This window comes from Pelodiscus sinensis, chromosome 2, assembly GCF_052426305.1.
Source record: "Pelodiscus sinensis isolate ZL-2025 chromosome 2, ASM5242630v1, whole genome shotgun sequence".
Classification (NCBI taxonomy): domain Eukaryota; kingdom Metazoa; phylum Chordata; order Testudines; family Trionychidae; genus Pelodiscus; species Pelodiscus sinensis.
The window spans coordinates 234,738,090-234,761,098 of NC_143053.1; the positions used below are offsets into that span (position 1 = coordinate 234,738,090).

At 41.8% G+C, this 23,009-nt stretch overlaps 1 protein-coding gene across 16 annotated transcripts in view; it reads left to right on the plus strand.

The window, feature by feature from the left end:
• Window positions 1-23,009, plus strand: part of CREM (cAMP responsive element modulator) — a 92,733-nt gene that overhangs the window by 60,854 nt on the left and 8,870 nt on the right. For 9 of the 16 annotated variants that reach the window (XM_075922694.2, XM_075922693.2, XM_089776771.1 and 6 more), the window contains one exon: window positions 4,288-4,476. In XM_075922694.2, coding sequence (XP_075778809.2) covers window positions 4,288-4,476 — 189 coding nt within the window. Of the gene's footprint in view, window positions 1-4,287; window positions 4,477-17,169; window positions 17,238-18,309; window positions 19,874-21,550; window positions 21,655-23,009 lie in introns of those variants that run through there. The other 7 variants (XR_003091180.3, XR_012902103.2, XM_089776773.1 and 4 more) reach the window with 5 other exon arrangements.

Here is a 23,009-nt window from a genome sequence, read left to right on the forward strand (position 1 = left end):
TCTGCGTGAGATTGCATGTTCATCAGTGGTAAATGAGGTTCTCTTAGGCAGTAGAAAGCCTTCTAAACTTGCTACCTATATTGCCAAACAAAAGAGGTTTTCGGTCCGGTCACTTGAAAAGGGTATTCAGCCAGAGGACGTCTCTATTCCTGTTATTCTGGACTATGTCCTTCTTTTAAAGCAGCAAAGGCTGGCAGTAGTTTCTGTGAGCATACACTGGGCAGCTATCTCAGCCTTCCATCCCAGCTCAGCAAGCTGATTTGTGTTTACAGATCCGGTGATAACCCATTTCCTGAAGAGTTTGGACAGACTTTATCCCCATATAACCCTTTTCCTCAATGGGACCTTAATTTAGTACTATCTAAATTAATGGGACTGTCCTTTGAGCCTCTAGCAACATATTTCCTCTTATATCTGTCTTGGAAAGTGGCCTTTCTAGTGGCTATCATATCAGCCAGGAGGGTTTCTGTACTCAAGATATTGATGTCCGAGCTTCTTATACAGTCTTGTATATGAACAAGGTCCATCTTAGGCCATACCCATCTTCTTCACCTATGATGGTTTCAGATTTTCATGCCAACCAGGATATTTTTCTACATTGTTTTTACCCCAAGCTGCATAACTCCAACAAGGAGCTTCTCAGCATCCAGTGTGACTTTTTTTTATCTATAACATACTAAACTGTTCAGGAAATCCATCCACCTGTTGGTTTCCATTACTGATACAATGAAAGGCTTCCCAATTACCTCCCAGAAAATCTCTTCATGGAGCATAACCTGCATTAGGTCCTGTTATGATCTCGCCAAGATCCTGGCTCCTCTGCTGACTGCCCACTCTATACAGGCACAGGTTTCCTCCACTGCATACTTGGTGTTGATCCAGGATATTTGCAGGGTGGCAACTTGGTCTTCAGTCCATACACTTACATCTCACTATGCTATTCATTTGCACACCAGAGACTATGCCATTTTTTGGAAGAGCAGTGCTTCAGTTGGTAACTCAGTGATCTCCCACCCTTCCACCAGATAACTGCTTGGGAGTCACCTGCTTTAAGCTGACATGAGCAATCACTCAAAGAAGAAAAAATGGTACCTACCTTTTGTATCTGTTCTTCAAGATGTGTTGTTCATGTCTATTCCAAAACCTATCTGCCTCCCCTGTGTTGGAGTCTTTCAGCAAGAAGGAACAATATATAGCACCATAGTGGCTCCACTTCAGGGTGCTCCACAGTTGACTGACGGGTATTTCTAAGGGAAAAAACCTGATGACTGTGCACACAGTGTACACACACCTGCTTAAAATAAACATGAGCAGCACATACGAAGAACAACAGTTTTGAAAGGTAGGTAACTGTTTTTTCACCTCATAGAATCCTAGAACTGGAAGGGACCTGGAGAGGTCATTGAGTCTAGTCCCTTGCCCTCACAGCAGGACCAAGTACTGTCTAGATCATCCCTGATAGATGTGTATCCAATCTGCTTTTAATATCTCCAGTGATGGAGATTCCACAACCTCCCTAGGCAACCTTCCTAGGCAATTCACTGCTATCATGTCCACCCTCAGTTTGTCAAGATCATTTTGAATTATGACCGTATCATCTAAAGCACTTGCAACCCCTCCCAGCTTAGAATCATCTGCAAACTTAATAACCATACTCTCTCTATGCCATCATCTAAATCATTGATGAAAATATTGAACAGAACTGGTCCCAAAACAGACCCCTACAGAACCCAACTTGTTATGCCCTTCTAGCATGATTGTGAACCATTAATAACTACGCTGAGAATGGTTATCCAGCCAGTTATGCACCTACCTTAGAGTAGCCCCATATAGGGAGTATTTCCCTAGTTTATTGATAAGAAGGACATACGAGATCTTGTCAAATGCCTTACTAAAGTCTAGGTATACTATGTCCGCCACTTCTTGGTTTGACATGATTTGCTCTTTATAAATCCGTGCTGGCTGTTACCTATCACCTTATTATCTTCCAGATGTTTGCCACATGGATTCCTTAATTACTTGCTCCATTATCTTCCCTGGCACAGAAGTTAAACTGACTGGTCTGTAGTTTTCTGGGTTGTTCTCATTTCCCTTTTTATAGATGGGCACTATATTTGACCTTTTTCCAATCTTATGGAATCTCTTACAACATCCGTGATTTTTCAAAGATGAGAGCTAAAGGCTAAGATACCTCCTCTTTCAGCTCCTTGAGAATTCTAGGATGCATTTCATCAGACCATGGTGACTTGCAGACATCTAACTTTTCTAAGTAATTTTTAAGTTGTTCATTTTTTATTTTAACTTCTAAACTTACCCCATGCCCCATTTTCACTAGCATTCACTATGTTAGGCATCCTGTCACCATCCATCTTCTTGACGAAAACCAAAACAAAGAAGTCACTAAGCGCCTCTGCCATTTTCAAGTTTCCTGTTATTGCTTCTCCTTTTTCACTGAGCAATGAGCCTGCCCTGGTCCTTGGTTTTCTTCTTTGTCTTTCTAATCTTCCCCCTGCATAAGTGTTGTTTGCTTATATTCATCTTTTGTAATTTGACCTACTTTCTACTTTTTATATGACGCCTCTTTGATTTTTAGATCATAGATCTCCTCGTTAATCCTGGTTGACCTCCTCTCTTTTTTTATGTTGCTCTCTCAAGTCTGTTTGGCTTGTGACATACAGAATATCCTGTAGGGTTTATTGCACTAGAGTCAGTTTGAAGATAGGATTGAACCGTATCTCAGTGATTCAAGCGAGGCTAATTTCTTCATCCAACCTTGTATAGAGGGCAAATTCTCTATATTCAGCTAAGCTACCTATGGGGCAACTGCACCATCATATCTGGCTCTCTCTAAATAAAAAAAAAAAAAAAAAAAAAAAGAGCCCTGCATTTCAAAAGTTTTAACCATTTGAAGTTACATTATGTATATCTTCTGTCTAGATAACTGTCAGTAATTGAAGGGTCTCTAATATGTGCTAGGTTTAATGCACTATGTTGCATTTTAAAGAAAAATATCCTATATTGCTCACCACAGGCATTCAAAAAGCACAAGTCATGACCCCTCAAATCATCTAATTTGTTTAAAAATCATGATGTGTAAAAATAATACACACATTTTTATTTTTTATTATTTGTGAAACTTTAGGTTTCACATTTTATAGCTTTTCTCCAAAACAAAGAAAGGTAAAAACTTATTTTTAAAAAATAATGAAAGTTGAGATTCTCCTTTACTCATATGATTCCAGAAGCTGAGACTTTAAGAACACCACCAAGTAACAGGAGCCTCACAGTATAATCATGTGTTGGCAACACTGATCTATGCTTATAATAGATTTTTATGTACTATCACATCGCAACATTTAAATACTTTGATGATGTATACAGTTTAAATACATTTATAGAAAGACCATTTGCTTTTCCGGGGAAATGGGTGCTCCCTAAATGATGTTTCTAAGCGAGTATTATAGAAATCAGTAATATATTCTGGTTTTTTAAAATGAGTATTTGTGAATTTCTGCTGAAATTAGCATCTACCCCTTTAATGAATTTTATTTTTACAACAGTTATTATGCTAAGTATTCCTTGAGTCAGATGGAAGAATTTAATCAAGTTGACGAGCAAAATGCATATATACATTTTCTCTCATTTTTTACTGCGTGGTAATAGATTCTGATTTTCACATTTTGCTGTGTCAGAACAAAATTTCCCAGTCTTTTCTCACAGAGAGAACTAGAAATTCCAAGGGGTCAAACTGTGGACATCCTAACTTCAGAAAAGGAGGAAGATTTTGAGTTCCAGGGAATGTACCTTTACACCTTCCCTCTGATCCCCTAGTACTTTGCATCTTATGCAAAGATCTGGATAAATTTGATTCTCTTTTTATTTTTCCTGTTTCATCTGTTATAATTAATCTCAATCTACTCCATTTTCCCAAGGGCTTGATGCCCTGTATCTTTATCAGACTTATGTGGAAATCATTACTGAAGCATTAGAATTGCTGGGATTAGAAATTGAAAAAAAACAGATGAAGTAGTGCATTCTCCATGTGATTGACCCAAGAAGTGACTAATAGACAACAGAAGTATATCACATAAAGTCTGGTACAGTTTTTTGAAAATACATTAATTCAGCATATAATATTAGTTCTTAAAATTTCTTTAAGTAGATATATATGATTTGAAGTCCCTAGCTGATGGAAAAAAACCTTTTCTTCCCAAAGTGGTAAATATAGTATAGTATGTTGTATATATTTGTTTCTATTGACTAATACATATATTTTTTTTTATTTAGTTGCCATAGCCCAAGGTGGAGCAATCCAGATTTCTAATCCAGCATCTGATGGTGTCCAGGGACTGCAGACTTTAACAATGACAAATTCAGGAGCTCCTCAGCCAGGTGCTACCATTGTTCAATATGCAGCACAAACACCTGATGGCACACAGCAATTTTTTGTACCTGGAAGCCAAGTTGTTGTCCAAGGTATATTTTGTGATCTACTAAATTTTAGATTTAAACAAATGATTTTTTCACATAATGCTTGTTGGTGTACAGTATCATATTAAATCAGTGGAAGAGTTACTAGTAAAACAAAATGAAAAAATTAGTGTTAGGAAAAGAAAGGATTGGTTTGCCCATTAAAGACAGTCACTTTCATTTGAAAATAAACATTTATATATTTTAGTTGAAATGCAGTAGTGAAGGAAGAGCATGATGCAATAGCTTGTTCATATGTACATTTTTGTCCAGGGCTTGTGAGAGAGTTTCATAGTAGCACAAGAGTGAAGCTGCTGTCTAGTAAATAAAATGAAATTAAGAATTTTCTAATCAAGCATTTGAAAATGGACATAGGACTTTAATATGTCCTATAGGAGCCTAAGAAGTGATAGGATGTTTGGGACAGTATTTCCATGCAATCTGAGATTGCTTCAGGTGTCAGGATAAGATGGAAATCTGTTCTACTAATCAGGAAACTTCTGTGGGTAGCTAGATAGGCGCATAGAAGAGCAGTCAGGAGAGTAGTTCTTTTACTCCATCCCTGTGCACTGAGCCATGGATGATGAATTACTCTTTTTGGTATATTAAGCAGTAGCAAAGGCCTACAGGTTCTTTTCCTTCTTCTCTGTTTAGCCATTCCAAACAGCAGAGAAATAACTGAAAGAGGAGACAAATAGGATTCAGTAAGGCCAGTAGGTTTCTTCTTGGATTCTGATCAAGACTAACTGAAGCAGCAGTGACATTAGGGCTGCCTTGTGGAGAGAACTGAGAGATGAAGGTGGCAAGGAAGGCAAATTCCTGGAGAGCTTCAATTCCTGGATCGCTCTACAGGGCATGGAGCTGAAAGATGCAGCAGGGGATAAGATGATCTTTCCTTACTTCCATGAGGTGGGAAGTGCCAAGAAGTGGAGTGGTAGGCGTGAGGGAGTCCCCTTCTTCACTTCTTGTACCTCTCCATGGGCCAAGGAGAATGCTGCTTCTATATGCGGAGCTGGTCACTATAGCAGCCGTAAAGGCTGTTGAGACGAGTTTATGGGGAGGATTTTTCTGTGAGTTATCAGTGACTGGCGTGATCCTCATACTTAACAGAAGGAAAGAAAACATTACATAAAATGGGAAAAAGGCAAAATAAATAAAAAGGGAAAGAAGTCAGCTCGGCATGAATTATAAGTTCTTGTATTTAATGTAAACAATTGAAATGTACAAGATTTCAAGATGATACAGTTTTTGATAAAAAAAAATCTTTTTTTATCTTTTTTTAATCTTTTTCTTTTATTTTGTGACGACTCCTATGGGTGTGTTTCCCTAAGAAATAGAGAGATACTGCACAGCTCTGTCTGATAGGCTATTTATATATCACCAATCACCTTGAATCAGTCAGAACAAGAGAAAATAATACAGTCACAGGGTACATAACACTTTAGTGCATTTTAAAACTTGTAAACTAAGATTGTCTGCTATCTCCTTGCCAGGTGTGATGGAAGGAAATGTCATATATTGTTGGTGTGGGAATCCAGTACAATAGCATTTCATAGTATATACGCACTATGTGATATAGTTGACTATTAATTCTGTGGTGACACAATTTTTAATAATATAAAAGAAGCAGTGTGTTTAAAAATCTTACTATGGATTCTGGATAGATGTCATATGATTTTATTAACTTACTCATTGTAAGAAACAGATTGAACGAGTAAGACAACACAATATTGCTACTGGTTTAAAGAAAAAGGATACCACTGAATTAATTAGAAGTTTTAGGCTGATAAGAGTAAGTGTAAATTAATGTAACTTGAAAGTGCAAGGGCAGTCTGTGGAAAATCCTACTGTAATGATGGAAAGTTTTACTTGCCCTCTGCCACCGTGGTATCCAAATAGATGACTGTATCAGAAAAAGTGCATGCATGTCAAATGGCCCTTCTAAAAATGTTGATTGACCGAGTGATTGTTCATTTATATTTGTTTGGTTCTTTTCATTCATTTACCACCAAGTTCAGGTTTAGGTTTATTATTTTTGGGAATATGAAATTCTTCTTGGCGTATTGCTCCTATGGGTACTCACTTGAGGTATGCATGTGCCCTGTGCATCTTGTGTCAGAGATTTTCAGCAGTACTCTTCATTTGGTCTGCAAATGTACTCTAGCTGTCTTTGTGCCTTGTATTGCGGATACATGGAGCTATGATGGACCAATCACTTTCAGTTCCTTGTTGACTGTCCTAGCAGAGAGAGAGCATTCATAGTGCTTGCAGATTCCTGCCTACTTGATACTTTTATAGGTTTTTTATAACCAATAGTTTTTATTCTTTTATTTAGTATTTTATTCTTTGCCAGTTCTTTTTTCCATTGGCCAACATTTTTGCCTCCTGTTTCCACCCATGGCCTCATGTATAGAGGTCGTCCGCCTTTCACAGAAGCCTGTTTTGTTTTGGAGTATGCTTAAGAAATGAGGCTTCAAATGTTGCCTTAGTTGCTGGAAGTCCTTCCCATTTAGTGATGGCCACTTTTTCTGTAATCAGTGCCTCAGAGATACATACATGCCCTCAAAGTGAAAAATCTGCACTGGTTTTAAGATCTACTCCAAGAGGGACAGGAAAATTAAACTTTGCTTCTTTATGATGTAATGCTACCTTCATGTGGCTTCAGATGTAGGCCTAGAAATCCTCCCCAATACAGTGGCCTCCAGGAGACCTGCAAGCAATATGGGAAAAAGGAGTACTAACACTCTTCAGAAATAGCATACCTCTAAGAGATCCACTATAGCAGCTATCCTGCATCCACTAATGGCTTCTGCCTAGGCTATCTTGAGAGGTCTTATGATTACCTACTTTGGCCACCCTTTCCAGAATCTGTTCCTTCAAGAGATATATTAAAATTAGGGAAGCCTTGATCTGCTCAGCATCCTCCTTGGTATTGTCCATTCTAAATGCCTCCTCCATTCCCGTATTGCTATATTGAGGCTCTTAGGCTATTGACCTCTGTCACGGGGTGGGTAGCCCTTCCCAGTGAGATGGGAGCCATGCACCTCATAGCCTGGCTGCTGGGCAGGAAGTGATTCTCTGGTCCTGCCCCATTTCTGGGTGAGACGGAGGCTAATCCATTTGGGGGTCCTGCAGAATGTCCCTTTGTTATGCAAAGGGGCTTCCTACTCCCTGCTTTGCTCTGCCTGGTGCCATGTCACGGGGTGGGTAGCCTGACCCCCCTTTGGGGACCCAGGCACAGCAGCTCACCCCGTAGTCTAGCCCCAGCGAAAGCCCCTGTAGAGTGGGCGTTACAGCTCGGGGCCTAGTCTACCATGCCGCAGTTGGTGGGGTGGTGCGGGCTGGCGGCCAAGTCTCTAGCGCCTCCCATCTGCAGGGTGACATGGCCCATCAGCTGTGTCTATAGCACCCCCATCCATGGGGTAAATATGACCCAGCTGAGTCTATAGTTCACTAGATTGGCTCCCTCCTCTGGGGAGTAAGGAAGGGACTTGGGGGGGCCCAGGTCCTCCCTCTCTACCGGGCCCCAGCCCAGGGCCTTGTCAGTGGTAAGTGGTTCCCGCCACTGGCTCGGTGAGGAGTTCCCCCCGAAGCAAGCCGAGTCAGCCAAGAAGCCTCCTGCTCCCCCTCCCTGGTCTGCTTCCTACCCTGTCCACTGGCCTGTGTAGTCCCCACCTGTGCTGGCGAATGCTGCTCCATTGGCGGCTGTGGCTGGTACGGCGGCTGCAGTTGGTGCAGCGGCAGCTATGGCCCGTGGCTGACATGGTGGCTGCAGCTGGTCTAGAGGGGGTGGTGGCTTCTGTGCTCTGGGAAGAGCTCCTTCCCTTCCGGCGGTCAGTCCCAACTGAGCTGCTCCTTTATATTGGGTCTTTAGTTGGAGTGTGCCCAGCAGGGCTGTGGGGGAGGGGCATTCTCAGCCCAGCAGGCCTGGTTAACCCCTCCCCAGCCAGTGCGGGATTGGTATACTCAGTCACACACACTTCCCCTTAAGAGGGACTCCTGGGGAGGTGCGCATCTGAAACGAATAGGGTTGTAATGATAAATACCAGCGCATAATTGGTATGTTTGAATCTTTCATGCTATGTAGCCAGTTCAGCGGGACATGGTCAGTCACTAACGTAAAAGGATTACCCAAAAGGTAATATTGGAGGGCCTTAATAGCCCATTTCACTGCCAACACTTCCGGCTCTATCGTGGAGTACCTTGTCTCTTTGGAGAACAGTTTGTGGCTCAGATATAGAATGGGGTGTTCTTCCCCTCCTGTCTCCTGCCCCATGACCCACCTCTGAGGTGTCTTTCTGGAGAATAAATGATTTTGTGAAGTCTGGTTGGGCAAGTACCGGTTTTTGTACCAGGTGGTCCCACATGGCCTCAAAAGCTGCTTCACATCCTGCTGTCCACTCGACTTTCCGGGGTCACTAGTTCTTTGTCATGTCGGTTAGGGGTGCTGCTAATGTGGTAAACTTAGGTATGAACTGGTATTTGTGGCCCCTGTCGGGTAAAAAAACAATCCAGAAAATACCGGGGGATTTAAATGGCGTGTGGTTTTTTGTTTTGTTTTGTTTTTTTGTTCAACCAAATTTTCCCCGCCATGTTCAGGATTTTTTGTGAAAGTATCTAGCAACCCTACGCAGCGGCCACGTGTAGTTCAGTAGATTGGCTCCCTCCTCTGGGGAGCAAGGGCCAGGGCCCTTTCAACAGTAGGTGGTTCCCACCACTGGCCTGGTTGAGAGTTTCCCCCGAAGTACACTGAGGATGCTTCCTGCTCCCCTCCCTGGACTGCTTCCTACACCTGTCCACTGGCCAGCACAGTCCGCACCTGTGCTGGCGAATGCTGTTGCGTTGGTGTCAGCACCTGTGGCTGGTGCGGCGGCTGTGGCTCGCGGCTGGTGCGGCAGCAGCAGCTGGTCTAGCAGCGGTGGTGTCTTCTGTGCTCTGGCAGGAGCTTCTTCTCCTCTGGTGGTCAGTCCCAACTGAGCAGCTCCTCTGGCCTTTATATTGGTTCTGCAGTGGGAGCATGCCCAGCAGGGCTGCAGGGGAGGAGCCTTCTTAGCCCAGTAAGCCTGGTTAACCCCTCCCTGGCCGGGGGGGGGGCGGTTAGTACACCGCATCACAACCTCCAACTATTTCCCAAGGTACACAGTGCTTGCAGGAAATACCAAAGACAGCACTCTCCATTTCCCTTTATTCCTCCACAGCAGTCTTCACTGCAGGGTGAGATGTCTGAGGAGGAAGAAAGGAGAGCTAATGAAGGGGTACACTCTTCTCAATGAAGTATTTATCCACCTCCAATTTTAAACAATTTCAGGATTTTATGAAAAGAATAATAAACACACTTCAAATCCCATTAGAAGAGATCCAAGAAACTCAGCACAAATAACTGGACATTCTTCACACATCACCTTCAGCACAGATAGACCTTCCTGTAAACAAAGACAAGACAATTTAGCACACCTCAGCTACTGTCCACCCACACGCCTAGCAATAAAGTAGACAGACAGACTTACTACTTTCAGGGCAAGAGTTCAGGATTTTTATTTTCCCGTCTGGCCCTTAACTCCTTAATTTTGGAGGCAATAGATGAACAACTACCCCAGATGCATCTCTGAGTGGGGATGCAAAAGGTACCATACTCAGGCAAATATTCCTTACATATGATTTTCTGAACATAGACCCTTCACCACTTTTATCAAATGGAAACATTGGGGATGTGGGCTCTGGGATGGGGCTGTGGATGAGGGTTTGGGGTGCAGGCTGCCCCATGGCTACAGTGAGGAGGACTCCCCCAAGCACTCCCTACCTGCAGCTGTACCTGGGATTAGAGGGAGAGAAGTCTCTCCCTGCCACAGCGACTCTAGGGCTAGGACCACAGGATAGTTGCTTCTCCCCCAGCCATAGCAAGGGCACAGGATGTGGTGAAGGCTAGAACTTTAACAGGGAACAAAAAAGAGCTAGATAGATTCTTGGAGGTTATGTACATCAATAGCTTATTAGCCAGGATGGGTAGGAATGGTGTCCCTAACCTCTGTTTCTCTGGAGGTGGGTGACAAGGGAGGGATCACGTGAGGATTAGCTGCTGTGTTTCCTTCCTCTGGGGCATCTGGTATTGGCCACTGTCGGCAGACAGGATACTGGGCTGGATGGACCATTGGTCTGACCCAGTATGGCTGTTCTTATGTTCTTTGACATAGCCAACAGTGCCCTTTCTGGAACAGGGGCCTGTACTATCCACACCAGAATGATTTAGTAGGTGTCACCAGTGATTCAAGGCCTTAATGAATCAATGCCCCCCTCTGTTCCTATTGCATCCTCCGACTGTGCCTCTCACCTGGCCAAGGTGAGCTTGGTAATCAGTCTGCTGACTGGGCCTTTCCCTTGCTGGAGTGTTAACAGCACAGTGATGTCAAATTGGAACTCCTTCCTGCAATCTGTATTACTGATCTTTGACAGTCTCTATAAAGCACATTCATTCAAGGCTGCTCTAAAGAACCTACAGCAGGGTAAGGATGCCATTGCTACTTACATAGTGCATTTCTTCATTTCACTGCAGACACAGAATGGAAGAAGGTTACGTAGCATTACCCGTTCTGTGGGAAGAGATGAAAGATTAATTGACCTATGTTGAGGCGTCTATAAGTCTGGATGCCTTCACTGACTGCTAACCACATAGATAATCAGTTATGGGAAAAGAGAAGGCCTCTACAGTTCTTCCATCTTCATGCTGTTACTTTAGCACCAATTTCACCTGCTAAACTAAAGGAGGTTATAATGGGGTCTGAGACTTACTGGCATGGTGCCTCCTGCATGTCACTCTGGGCATTAGCTCAGTCCTCAGGAGGGTGCCCCTTCTCGCTGGTCTCTCACCTGTTGTCACTCTGTACTCTCTCTACTTTATAACTGTGGCCCCACATCGTTCTCAGGACCATGTTGTTCTCTTCAGGACACTGCCCTCCAGCAGTGCCCACCACTCTGGGGGTATCAGCAGATCTCAATATTGTACCTACCACCATGGCCAACTGCAGCCAATGTTTAGACCCTCACCTCAGGGGCAAGCTACAGCCTGTAGAAGCTACGCTCCTGTGGTGGCTAGATGCAATGCAAAGAAGGAAGTGGAGGAGAACCAGGCCTGCCTATTACTCTGGGTCTTTGCCCAGGGACTCTCTGGCCACAGCTTACTCCTGACCTCTCGCTTCCTGGGCCACACTTCCCCTTGCACCTCCTTGGCCTCTGTATCAAGGCCTAAAGTCTGGCAGGTGTCAGGCCAGAGCCTCTTTCTTTGGCTCCCATGAGCCTGTCCAGCACTGCTCTATCAAAGGAGCTTCTTCACTGGGAGCCATTCCTGCACCCTTTTTGGTCAGAACCCAACTGCTCTCTGCTTTGCTGAGCACCTCCTTATAAACAGGGCTACCCCAGGAAGCTGCACTCTGGCTCCCATAGGAGCCCTTTCCTCATTGTATGGGGGCTCTGTGCAGTCTCCCTCCAGTGTGCTTTAACCCCTTCTGGGCAGCGTGAAGTAGACACCTCACTACAGAGGTCAATCTGGCTTGTTAACAATTCACCCCTAAAAAAAGGAATGACACCATTGGCATCACCTATGCGTCTATTGCAACAAGCCATTTCCACCTGTCCTGCATGACCCCAAAGACGCTGGGAAATGAGTCAGCTCTGGCATGGTAAGAGTGACTGACATGGCTCTGTGAGGAAAAAAAAGACCTTGATCCTAATTGGAACACGCACCAAATCCCATTTAGAGGCTTCCCATTTTCAAGTATATATCTAGCAATGCACATCCCCAGTGGATTCTGATACAATGGACTCGCCTTAATTTGAAAGCAGTCAACAATTTCACAGATTCTTTGTAACAGAATACTACTTCATTCCTAAAAAAACTATTGATGGCTCCCTATTGTCTTTGTGTCTCGTAGATGAGGAGACAGTCCTCCTGGAAGCTATAATTCATAGGCTCCAAGAAATACTGAGATTTGGTGTAATTAAATCCCCACTCTTTCCTCTGATTCTTGATATTTCTTGGCTGACCCTTCATAATCTCATTCACTGACAAGAATAGGAAGTCAGTTTCCCTTCAGAATTCTGTCAGCAGTGTTGTTAGGCACAAACCTCAGAAAGAGATGATCACCCAGGCAGGGACATCTGCTGAACCTATATTGGAACCTGTGCTTTATGTCTGTGTGCAGAATAACTTTTGTTATGTGCGCCAATATGGAGGTGATGTATCATATAACACAGAGCAGCTGCAGTTGAGGAGGAGGCATCCCTCTCTGCCGGCCCCAGCATGGAGCTGATGTGGTCACTGGAGAGGCCCTGCTGCCCCTTGCCACAGCAAGGAGCTGACACAGCCGGGGAAGAGGTGCACTTCCCTGACAGCACCTGCCATAGCAGCTGTGTGTTGGAGCTTGTGGGCAAAGGTGGGGTGCTATGCGGCTGCCCTGAGCTCCTGTGTAGAGTTTAAGTAGCTGTGTCACTGAAAATAGGTCAGTACTCTCCCTTAAATATCATGACCACACCAACATATTTGAAAAGAAAAGCACATAAAACTTCCCTCCATACCAGGACTTTGATTGAATTTCAGGAAAGAGTGAAAATACCACTCAGAACCCAGCTGGTGTCAGAAAGCTCACCTACACATCAGGTCCTCGGGTTGTGTTCTTGGCCTCTTCATTAAGAAAAAAAGATAGCAGTCTCTGACCCTGTGTTGACTGAGCTTTAAATCAGACAATGATCAGGCTCTGGTATTTGCTTCTTCTAATTTTAGAATTTTTGGGCTGTGTAGGGACATTCAAGTATATACACCAGCCTGGAGCTCCTGGTAACCTACAATATTGTTTTCAGCAGGTCAGGGATGAATGAAGATTGTCTTCTGAATTCACTATGACCACTTTGAATATTTAACAATATTGTTTGGGTTGACAAATGCCCCATGTTCAACCAACATTTTAAAAACAATGTGATATAATATTGGATCAGTACATTGTAGTCTACCTGGATGATATACACAGGATACCCTCATGATTCACGGAATTGCTGTTTGCGGTGTGGCATATTTGCGAGCGGTCTCCTGTTCCAACTGAGAAGAGGGGAGAGCAGTGAGTTCCCTACAGCTCCTGGCAGCTGAAATTAATTCCCCATTGATCCTGATCCCCATGGTGAATTTCCTGTTGTGAGTTCAGAAGCTATGGGGAGCTGACTGCAGGGGCTGGGAGCTACAGCTCCCAGTATTTATGAATTTCATCATTAGTGGTGGTACCAGGAAAGCATCTACCATGAACGGCGAGAGTTTCCCATATTGGTCTTTTTAGATGAACCTGAAGAGCATACTGTTCATGTCTGAACTGTCCTGGAGAGGCTACGGCAGCATGGTCTCTGTGCCAAGTTTGAAGAGAGTCATTTGACTAGAACACTACAAAGTTTATTCTGCCCCCAAAATGAATCAAGATGGACTCACCCAAGGTTTAGACTCTCTGTGACTGGGCAGCTCCATGTAATGTATGCAACCTATATAATTTTTGAGGGTTTGTTAAATTTGTATTAACAGTTCATTCCAAATGTTTCAAAACAAATTCCACCCCTCAGTAGTCTGCTCTGGAAAACATCCAGCTCCATTGGTCCCCTGAGACCCTGTGTGAATTTGAACAGTTGAGCCTTACTCTGAGGGAATGGAGAAAGGGTATCACAAGGGTTAAAGAAAGTTTTGGGTCTAGCTAGTCCCATCCTGCTTTACTTGCGGACAGTGCCAGGCCTGGAGGCAGGAGAAAAAGAAGGAGCCTGGCTCAGTTAAGGGCTGACAAGCAAGGATGCGGGAGCCTGGTTCAGCAGTCTACAGAACACGAACCAGAACCTGTCTGCTTTGCAGCCATGGGAGCAAGTAATTCCCCACTCCAACCCCTTTGGGAAAAGGGGAGGGGAACCTATGGAGAAGCCCCACCTAAGGCAAATCTGGAATCTTGGGACCATGCCCCAAGCTTAAGGACTTGACTAGGCAGTGGTTTGGATTTCCTGGGCCAGGAGCACTAGCGACAGGGGGCCCAATGCTCCCTCTCCTTGCCTGCTTATTCTGTGACTTAGCCACTAGGCTACACAGCCTCCAGGAACCAGGCCACACTTACCTTCACCATCCCTCCTATATTGGCTCACTCAGATGTCCTCCAAGCTTTTGTTGTGGATGTTGACCCTTCCAGCATGGCAATTAGAGTAGTTCTTTCCCAAAAACAAAGACCAAAGCAAGTATTGTATCTTTTCATGTTACTAGAAAACTTACCTTTGTGGAACAAAACTGTAAGAGCACAATTAAAGAACTTCTAGCAGTCAAAACCACCTTTGAGTAGTGGTGACATTATTTGGAAAGGTTTATCACTTGGTCCAAGTGTTTACCAATCAGCACATCATAGAGCACTTACAACAGGGACAAGCCCTGGAACCAATAGCAGCCCTAGTGGACTGTATTCTTCTCAAATTTCAGTTTTACCATTATGTATTACCCCAGGACCAAAAATGGCTGGGTTAATTCCCTATCACAAAAGGATAAGGAACTGGCGCATGAGGTCTCAGCCAGGAACTGGCCCACATTCTGAAGCCTGGGCACTTCCTTAATGCAGCTCTCCACCAGGCTCTATTCACACTGATACATTCTGCTTCCGCCTCAGGGATTCCATCTGATGAACTTGCCATTATAAACAAAGAACCACATACAGTTCGAGGGATCATTTCATGGATGACTGTATTTATATTCCTCCAGGTCCTGCAAGAGAGGTATCCCTAAGTTATGTCATAACTTCCCTCTATCATGGGACTTTGGTGCTCTAATATCCAACGGCTAGCATTCCATTTTTTGTGACTCCAAATAACCCTCAATTCTAGCATATCTTACTTACATCCAGACAGCCATCAAAAACCCTGCAGTCTTCCCCAACCTCTGGAAATTCTGGGCAGCTGTTGCCTTGGTTCTCATCATGGAAGTACTGGAATCTAATAGATTCATGACAGTTTTGATCACAATCCACTTCACCAGGATGGACAGTTTTATTCCTTAAACTAATCTACTCCCTGTTAAGGAAACAGCTCAACTATGGATAAACAACACAGTCTGTCTCCATGGCCCCTTAGGTGTAGCTTTTTGTAACCTTTGTTTAAAAAGTTCCCAATTAAAATGAAATTGTTAAAGATAAGGGTACAATAAAACCTAACTTAGTTATTAAGTTCATGTTTCTAAGCTGGTTAAAAATATATTCAGTGGAAGACCAGTAGAGATCAGTCAGGGCTGTTCGCCACTCTGGCACTTCAAGTGCAGAAGACGAGGGCCCACAAGAGACTTTAAATACCTTGACTCTATAGTCTCTGCTTACAAAAACTCCCTTAGTCACCGGGGGCTGGCCAGCACTCTTCGTATCCACCACAGGGTCCATTTTTAAAAGAAAAGTGATTGGTTAAGCAAACAGGCATACAATTTATATTTGCACAAAAGCTACTGCCATACTACTACTCAAGAATGAAATGGGGTCTCAATGGATGATCTGTGCATTGTCAACAGAGTGCAATGTAGCCTTATAATTCTGAAGTATAGTGGTACTCTTTTGATATTAAATGGAAATCTCCTGCAATTTAGCAAATCTATTTCTCTTGTATTCCATGATTATAATACTAATTAACATTCAACTTCTGTTTACCATAATTAAATTCCATCACCTTTTTTTATTGACTGTTTACATTGAACATTATTTAAATTGACATGTGCACCAGTGTTCTTGCTGTACTATCAGTATAGATAGCATATAGTAATAATACATTCACAGATCTCAAAAACATAACCTTGCTCAAAACAGTAATAACCAAAACATAATTGTAACATAAATATGAGTCATGTCCTTACAACCTTTTACCCTCTCATAAAACATTTGTCTCTAACTGATCTTTGACTCTTTTCACACTAGCAACTTCAGTTTCTCATGCTCCTCTATACTTAGGCCCCAAACCTAACTTCTACTTATATCTTAACCCAAACCATCACGTAGGTTACATGGATCATTTTACCGCCAATAGAGGACCACAATTGATTTCCTGGTCCTGATGCAAGAACCTGAGCATACTTGTGGGGAGAGAGGTGGAGAGGGAAAAGAGGGAGGGCTCCCACACACAGACTTCCTCTGCCTAACATCCCTAGTCCAACAGCAAGACAAAAGAGGGTGAATTGGTTCCTTCAACGGTAACTGCAGTGTTTCTCAGTTACCACCAGTATGAGGTGTCATCACTTTTTTTTTCATATGTGAAATTTATGTATAGTGACTCATGGTCAAATCCACCTTTTTTGCCACCCTTAATTTCATCTGAAACTATGGGCAACCTCCTCTAACAAGACTGCCTTGAATTTGGCACAACAAAATAATCAAATCCAGAAGGAGGTGAGGGGACACCTGGAAAAGGCAAAAACAGACTAAATGATATGCAGGTCAGCGTTGTCAGCAGGGACCTGTTCAGAGGGACAAAAATAGTATGGCTCTTTATGGAGCAATTTTGTACAGACATACCCTCTTGTAAACTTTACTACCAGGTTGTTAGGCCCTGTCAAATCCAGTGATAAATTAAGTCTGTAACATTTGAGCTCCACCTACCCTGATCTTTTTTAATCCATCCAGTGTTCCATGTATCACTCCTAAAATCAAACTGAAAGAACTCATTTCCCCACAGGACCCAACCATGTACTGGGCCATGAGGAATACACCATTCATGAAGTTTTAGACTCCAACTTAAATAAGGTAGGCTCTGGTACCTGATTTACTAGAAAGGTTATGGTCCTGAAGAGCACACCTGGGAATCAGCAAAAAAAAATTCACCCAGGCTTGAGTCTTCCACAATAGTAACCTTGGAAAGACTAAACCAGAATTATCAGGAAGGTGCTTGTAGTGAAGGTGATGTCATGACCCACAGCTCTCAAACCCAGGTCTGCATGGTTCCTTTGGGGGTGGGGTGGAGGGGAAGCATGCTTCACCCTCCACCTGATGGCTTATTTATATCACTAGAACTGTGACTCCTTGCCCAACTCAGATAGAAGGCTCCAGTCCTGGGCTCCAATTGGCAGAACACTAGAGCTTCTGACTGGCCCATTCATCCTACTTATGATAAAAGGAGGAACAGGAGGTTGTTTATATACTGGGATTCCATCCTGCTTTGGACTGCACCACCACTGCCTATTCCTGATGATGACCTCCTGGTTTCCTGACTTGGTCTGGTTCTTGATATCTGTTTATGGTTCTTGATCTCAGTCCTGACTTCCTGGTTCTGAACCCTATCTGGCATGAAGATTTGTTCACCCTTCCCTGCACAAACCACCAGGCCTGACCCATCTACATCCCAGCTGATTGCTATTAATATTGCTGTGCTTTTGCAACTATTAATGTATCTTCTTACTGCTACCTTGAGGGATCAGTAACTGTCATAACTATTGTTCACCCATTTTTCAGAAAAGATCATTGGAAGCTTATACAGGGTCAGGCAAGTGGAGAATTGAGCCTAAGTCTCTAATAGAGCCAAATCTTATTCAGTTTGCCAACAGCTTTTCAGAAGGAGCATGTCAAATTATGTGCTTCTATAATTCACACAAATAGTGTGGCTTTTTGTTTTCCACTAGTGACTAGATCACATGTAGAGCGTTTATAACTCTGTTGCGACTTCCATATTTGGACTCTAAATCTTTAGCTCAGGCATTTATATCCAGAGGTTCCACAGTTTAGTCTGTCCCTGCAGACAACTCATACGGGGTTTTGTTACATTTGGCTACATGGTCTGTAACTCTAGAATACAATTTGCTTCCAGATCCAAGAATAGAAACCAGAAATCCTGATGCTGAGAATTGCGCTGCTGTCTAACAAATACTTGTGTAACCCACTGGTAATGCGTGTTGTGCTTTTCTTTATGGATTAGTCCACGTGAGGATAAGGGTATACTTTCATTCTTCTGTAGCTAACGTAGAAGAGGTCTGTGTTGTGAATCTGAAGACTGAGGAGTCATATCCCATTGATGACTCTAGCAGAGGTGGAAAATTGTATATGTTTGTCCCCAAGTTAGTGTAAGGACCTTGGATATAGTAAGTGGTGGAATCATTTTATCTTGGATGTGAAATTGGATGTTGCATTCATACTTGTTTTTTACTATTGCATTTTTAGTATTTGTATTTTGATTAATGGGAGGCAGTCTCTATTAAAGCAGGCATGGGATTTCATTGTAGAGCATATTTTAGTGGTAAGAGCAATTGTGGGATATTTTGCCTGTGTGGCCAGAGAGTGGAAGACCCATCTGTGCAAATGCCAAGTAAGTCAGAACTTGATTTAATAAACTTTATTTTCCAAAACGCAGCCTCATTCTCAAAGATATAACATTTGTATGTACAGAATACTGGATGCCTCAGGGCATTGCTAAGGAGCTATAGAGGCTTTCACCACCTTTCTGAGTTCAGCAAGGATTGTTCCCATCTAATGGATGTTTTGTAGTCCCATATGAGATGAGATTGGTGAGTCCCAGTTTGAGTTCCCATGTCACAAACTCATCACTATATTTTTCACTTCATTGTAGGCTTTTGGGGACAGAGACTATGTCTTACCATGTTTTTCAACAATACCTAGCACAATGGGGCAATGGTCTCAATTGGGTATTCTAGGAATAGTTTCTGCCGGAGAAACAAAATCTCCTTACTTGCTGTATATTTGTAGATGTTGGTAATTCTATAATCATTACATGTATTGTGAGATGGCAGAAAGAGTTGAAAAATTAGAAGACAGACCAAAAATATGATTCATACTTCTTTTTAAAATCTCTTTATTTTTGTCTCAGAGATATAACTGTATTAGTCTGTAACTTTAAAAACAACAAGTAGTCCTATGGCACTGTTGAGATGAACAGAAATATATAGTATCATGAGCTTTTGTGGGTAAAACCCACTTCTTCAGATGATGAGCTTTATTTTTGTTCTACTTTAATGATTTTAATCACCTGGGTCTTGATTTTTGGAGTTGGCAACACTAAGATTATGAAATAATTTTTATCAGCTTTTGCTGTCATGTATCTTTGAGTCTGATTGCAAGTAGATCTGTGAGGAGTGTGTTTTGTAAATTAGGTGCATATGTAAATTAAAAAAACAAAGCTATGCTACAGAAATATGAAAGGATGGTTTATCGTCAAAAGCAGGTTTTTTTGGGCTGCAGTTTTAGTGAGCTGCTCCAGGACAAAGCATGGTAATAACAGTGGTAGGCCAGTGAGGTCATTGTGATGTCAGTGTTCCTGCTTGTAATCCTGCACATGCTTGCTAGTTTGGAACATTTCATGTTGGGCTGTGATAGAGCAACAAGAGAATCCTGTATGCAAAAGCTGATCATGGCAGTAACAGGAGATGAAACAGGTAAGAATCTCTTGTCAGGGTATTTAAAATAGCAGGCTGCATAGATTATTTGGAAATAAAGAAAATATTTTGTGGTTAGAAGTATGAGGAATTTGTTTTTAGAACTTGATGGAGTACCTATTTAACTTATAATGCTAACTGGCAAAAGTTGGTGCCAATTATTTTTATTCCCCATTAGCTGATAAACATTTTAGTGTAAATTTGCCATTTTAAAAGCACTCTTTAGTGTGTCTTTGTTGTTGCATTGCTAACTTCAGCACTGCAGCAGTCTCTTTTCTTTATAAATGATATGTGCAGCTGGTCTTTTGCTTTTTGGTTTAAAAATAAAACTCATGTTAGATTATTTTAGTCTGTCAAAACTAAAGTGCAGTTGTAAGTGAAAGATGTTCTCTGTTCCAATTATTTAAATAAGCCTTTTCTATTAATTGCTAAATAAAATAGAGAGCACAAATTCATGTGAAAGAGCTGCAGTGTTTTGAGTGTTGTAATGCCTGCTTGTTTCTTTCCTCCTCTGTTTAAAATGGTGCGTTCCTCAGCTAATTGAGTTCAAAAGGCTGACGTCATTAGATTTCCTGGAATCATGTTGCAGTAGGGAACTGGAAAAGTTAAACTCCAAACAAGATACACATTGACGTCAGCTCCGAGTCATGCTGTGATTTAGTCAGTTCCTTTCTGCTTCATCAAACGCTGATGGCAGAGTTGTAATCTTAACTAGTTTGCAGCCTGTGCCTACATGCTACTGTTAGCTGAGTAAAACTGTTTCATATACTTTATTTTATTACTCCAAAAGTGTATCTTCTTTAGGTCTACTCTTCAAGTTCTAGTGCTCAAACAAACAATTCTTTAGGAGTTAACTAGAAAGATTATATGGTAAAGCTAAAAACCTTTCTAATAAGGTAGACACTACATTTGCTTCACCGAGGTGGAAAGATATATAGCATGTCAGATTCTCTTTTCCTGAATAGCCCTTATAAAAATTTAACTCTGCATACTCTCTGGTGTTTAGAAACAGAAAAAAATTCAAAAGCCTGTTTTTAAAGGGATTTTATTAGCATATTGTTCTTATTAAGCCTTCCAGATAAGATGAATTTACAGGGTTAATTTGCCTAATAGCAGTAAGATTAAAAGTTTCTAAGGTGGGATTTTTTGGTAATTTAGTCATTTTGTAAATTATGTACCTGAACTCTGATACAGCCCAAGGCTTTCAGTGATGCTTTTTGCAAAATTTGCTTAATTCTTTTCAATAATCTTAAGGAAAAGTAACTAGCCTGGGCAATGCAGTGAGAGTTTGGGTCAGCCATTAAAGAACTGTCCTGGTTCCTAGTCATTGGCTGTTACCAATTTCTACCACTGAGTTAATGTTTGATTTCAGTTTGGTCTGTATTGTGAAAATAATTTACAATAACAATGTACATGCAGTTTTTTACAGAGACATAATGAATATTACTGTATTTTCATAAGATAAGAAAATTAATCACATATTTTTTATTGTGACTCAGATTTTTTGGGGATTTTGTTCAGGACGAAAAAAGACCACTTTCCTCTCTAATAAAATCCTTCAGTCTGATTTATATGGTAGACCAAACTCTTACACTTGAATAGAATACCATTTAAAACAATAGGGTTTCACATGTTTTTAGGGGCCCATCAGATTATATTATTTCTTTTGCTTTTTAGGTTGTTGAAATACAGTCTCATAGACTCCTACTCCATATGATGCTTTGACTTTCTCTGTGACGGTGATCTCATACCTGCCAGGGAAGTCACCAAAAGAATACGTGGTACAGTATCATATAAGGCAGGAGCTGGTGAATCTGTATGTTGGGGGACCAGAACGACAAAACAGATTAGTTTAAAGAAAAAAATAAACTTGAATGACCCTCTTTATTTTGAAGCTTTTCACTTCCACTCTTCCAGTGTTTAATTTATCGTTATTATTTTATTAGTTATTGCACGTATTTGTGAGGCATTCATCACTATGGCATTTGGACACATTTCATGTAGTTTAGAATGGTATCAAACATCAGTACCTGTAAAGCATCTCAGTCTTCTTATCAAAACTTTTCATAATTCCATCCCCTACTTAAATCTTAAACCTTGCCTTTTGTCCCCTCTTAACCAGTTCACACAGTGATTCTAGTCTCAGTGCATAATTTCTTTCTCTCTTCATGGCTCTGCATTTTTATACCACCTTATGGTTAGGCAATAGTGCTCATACCAGCTTTCCAAGTATAGTCCTGTCTTCACTTTCAAGTTCCTCTTAAATACCCACTTTTTTGTGAGTCTCATAAGAATTTGTTTTACCGATAATTAAAACTCAGCCACCACCATCAACAAATTAAATAAAACAACCCCATTTTCTGGAGTACACAGTGTTCCCCATCTTTTGGGTCTGTCTTTTAGGCTGTGATATCTTTTGGGACAGGAACTATCTTTATTACTGCATGTTGGATAGCACCAAAGGCTCTTGGTGCAAAGCAACTAATAATTAATAACAGAAAAACAGGTGGATATACTATGTATGTACAACTGTTCACATCACTTTTAGCAGCTTGTCTTTAAGAAAATTGGCAATTTCCTTTCCGGTTACTTCCAGTTTTTGGAGACATTATATAAAATGGTTTGCAGATAGAAATAACCATAACTCAAAACCGATGTCATTCAGTGTGTTGTAAAGTACATTAAAGAAATTTACTCTACTGCGTAATTATATTATCTTGTTATCCTATGATGTAAACTAAAAATGTTGAGGCTTTGTCTGAGTTTTCGTGTAGTGATTCAATTGCTAGCTTTGCTGGATCAAAACAATTGTTTTCCTCTAACATCACGCTTTTAGAACTCACTGGCAGCTATTTGTTAGGGAGGGAAAGACATTATGCTGACCTGGTCAAGGCATTATTAGCATTATTTATTTGAATTACAGTAGCATCCTCTAGAGGCACCATTTGGGATAAGGGCTTAATTGGGCTAGAACTATATACAGGCAGTCCCCGGGTTATGTACAAGATAGGGACTGTAGGTTTGTACTTAAGTTGAATTTGTACTTAAGTCGGAAATGGCGTCCAGATTCAGCCGCTGCTGAAATTGACCAGTTCTGCCCCGGGCTTCCTGGAATCAGCCGCTGATCAGTTTCAAC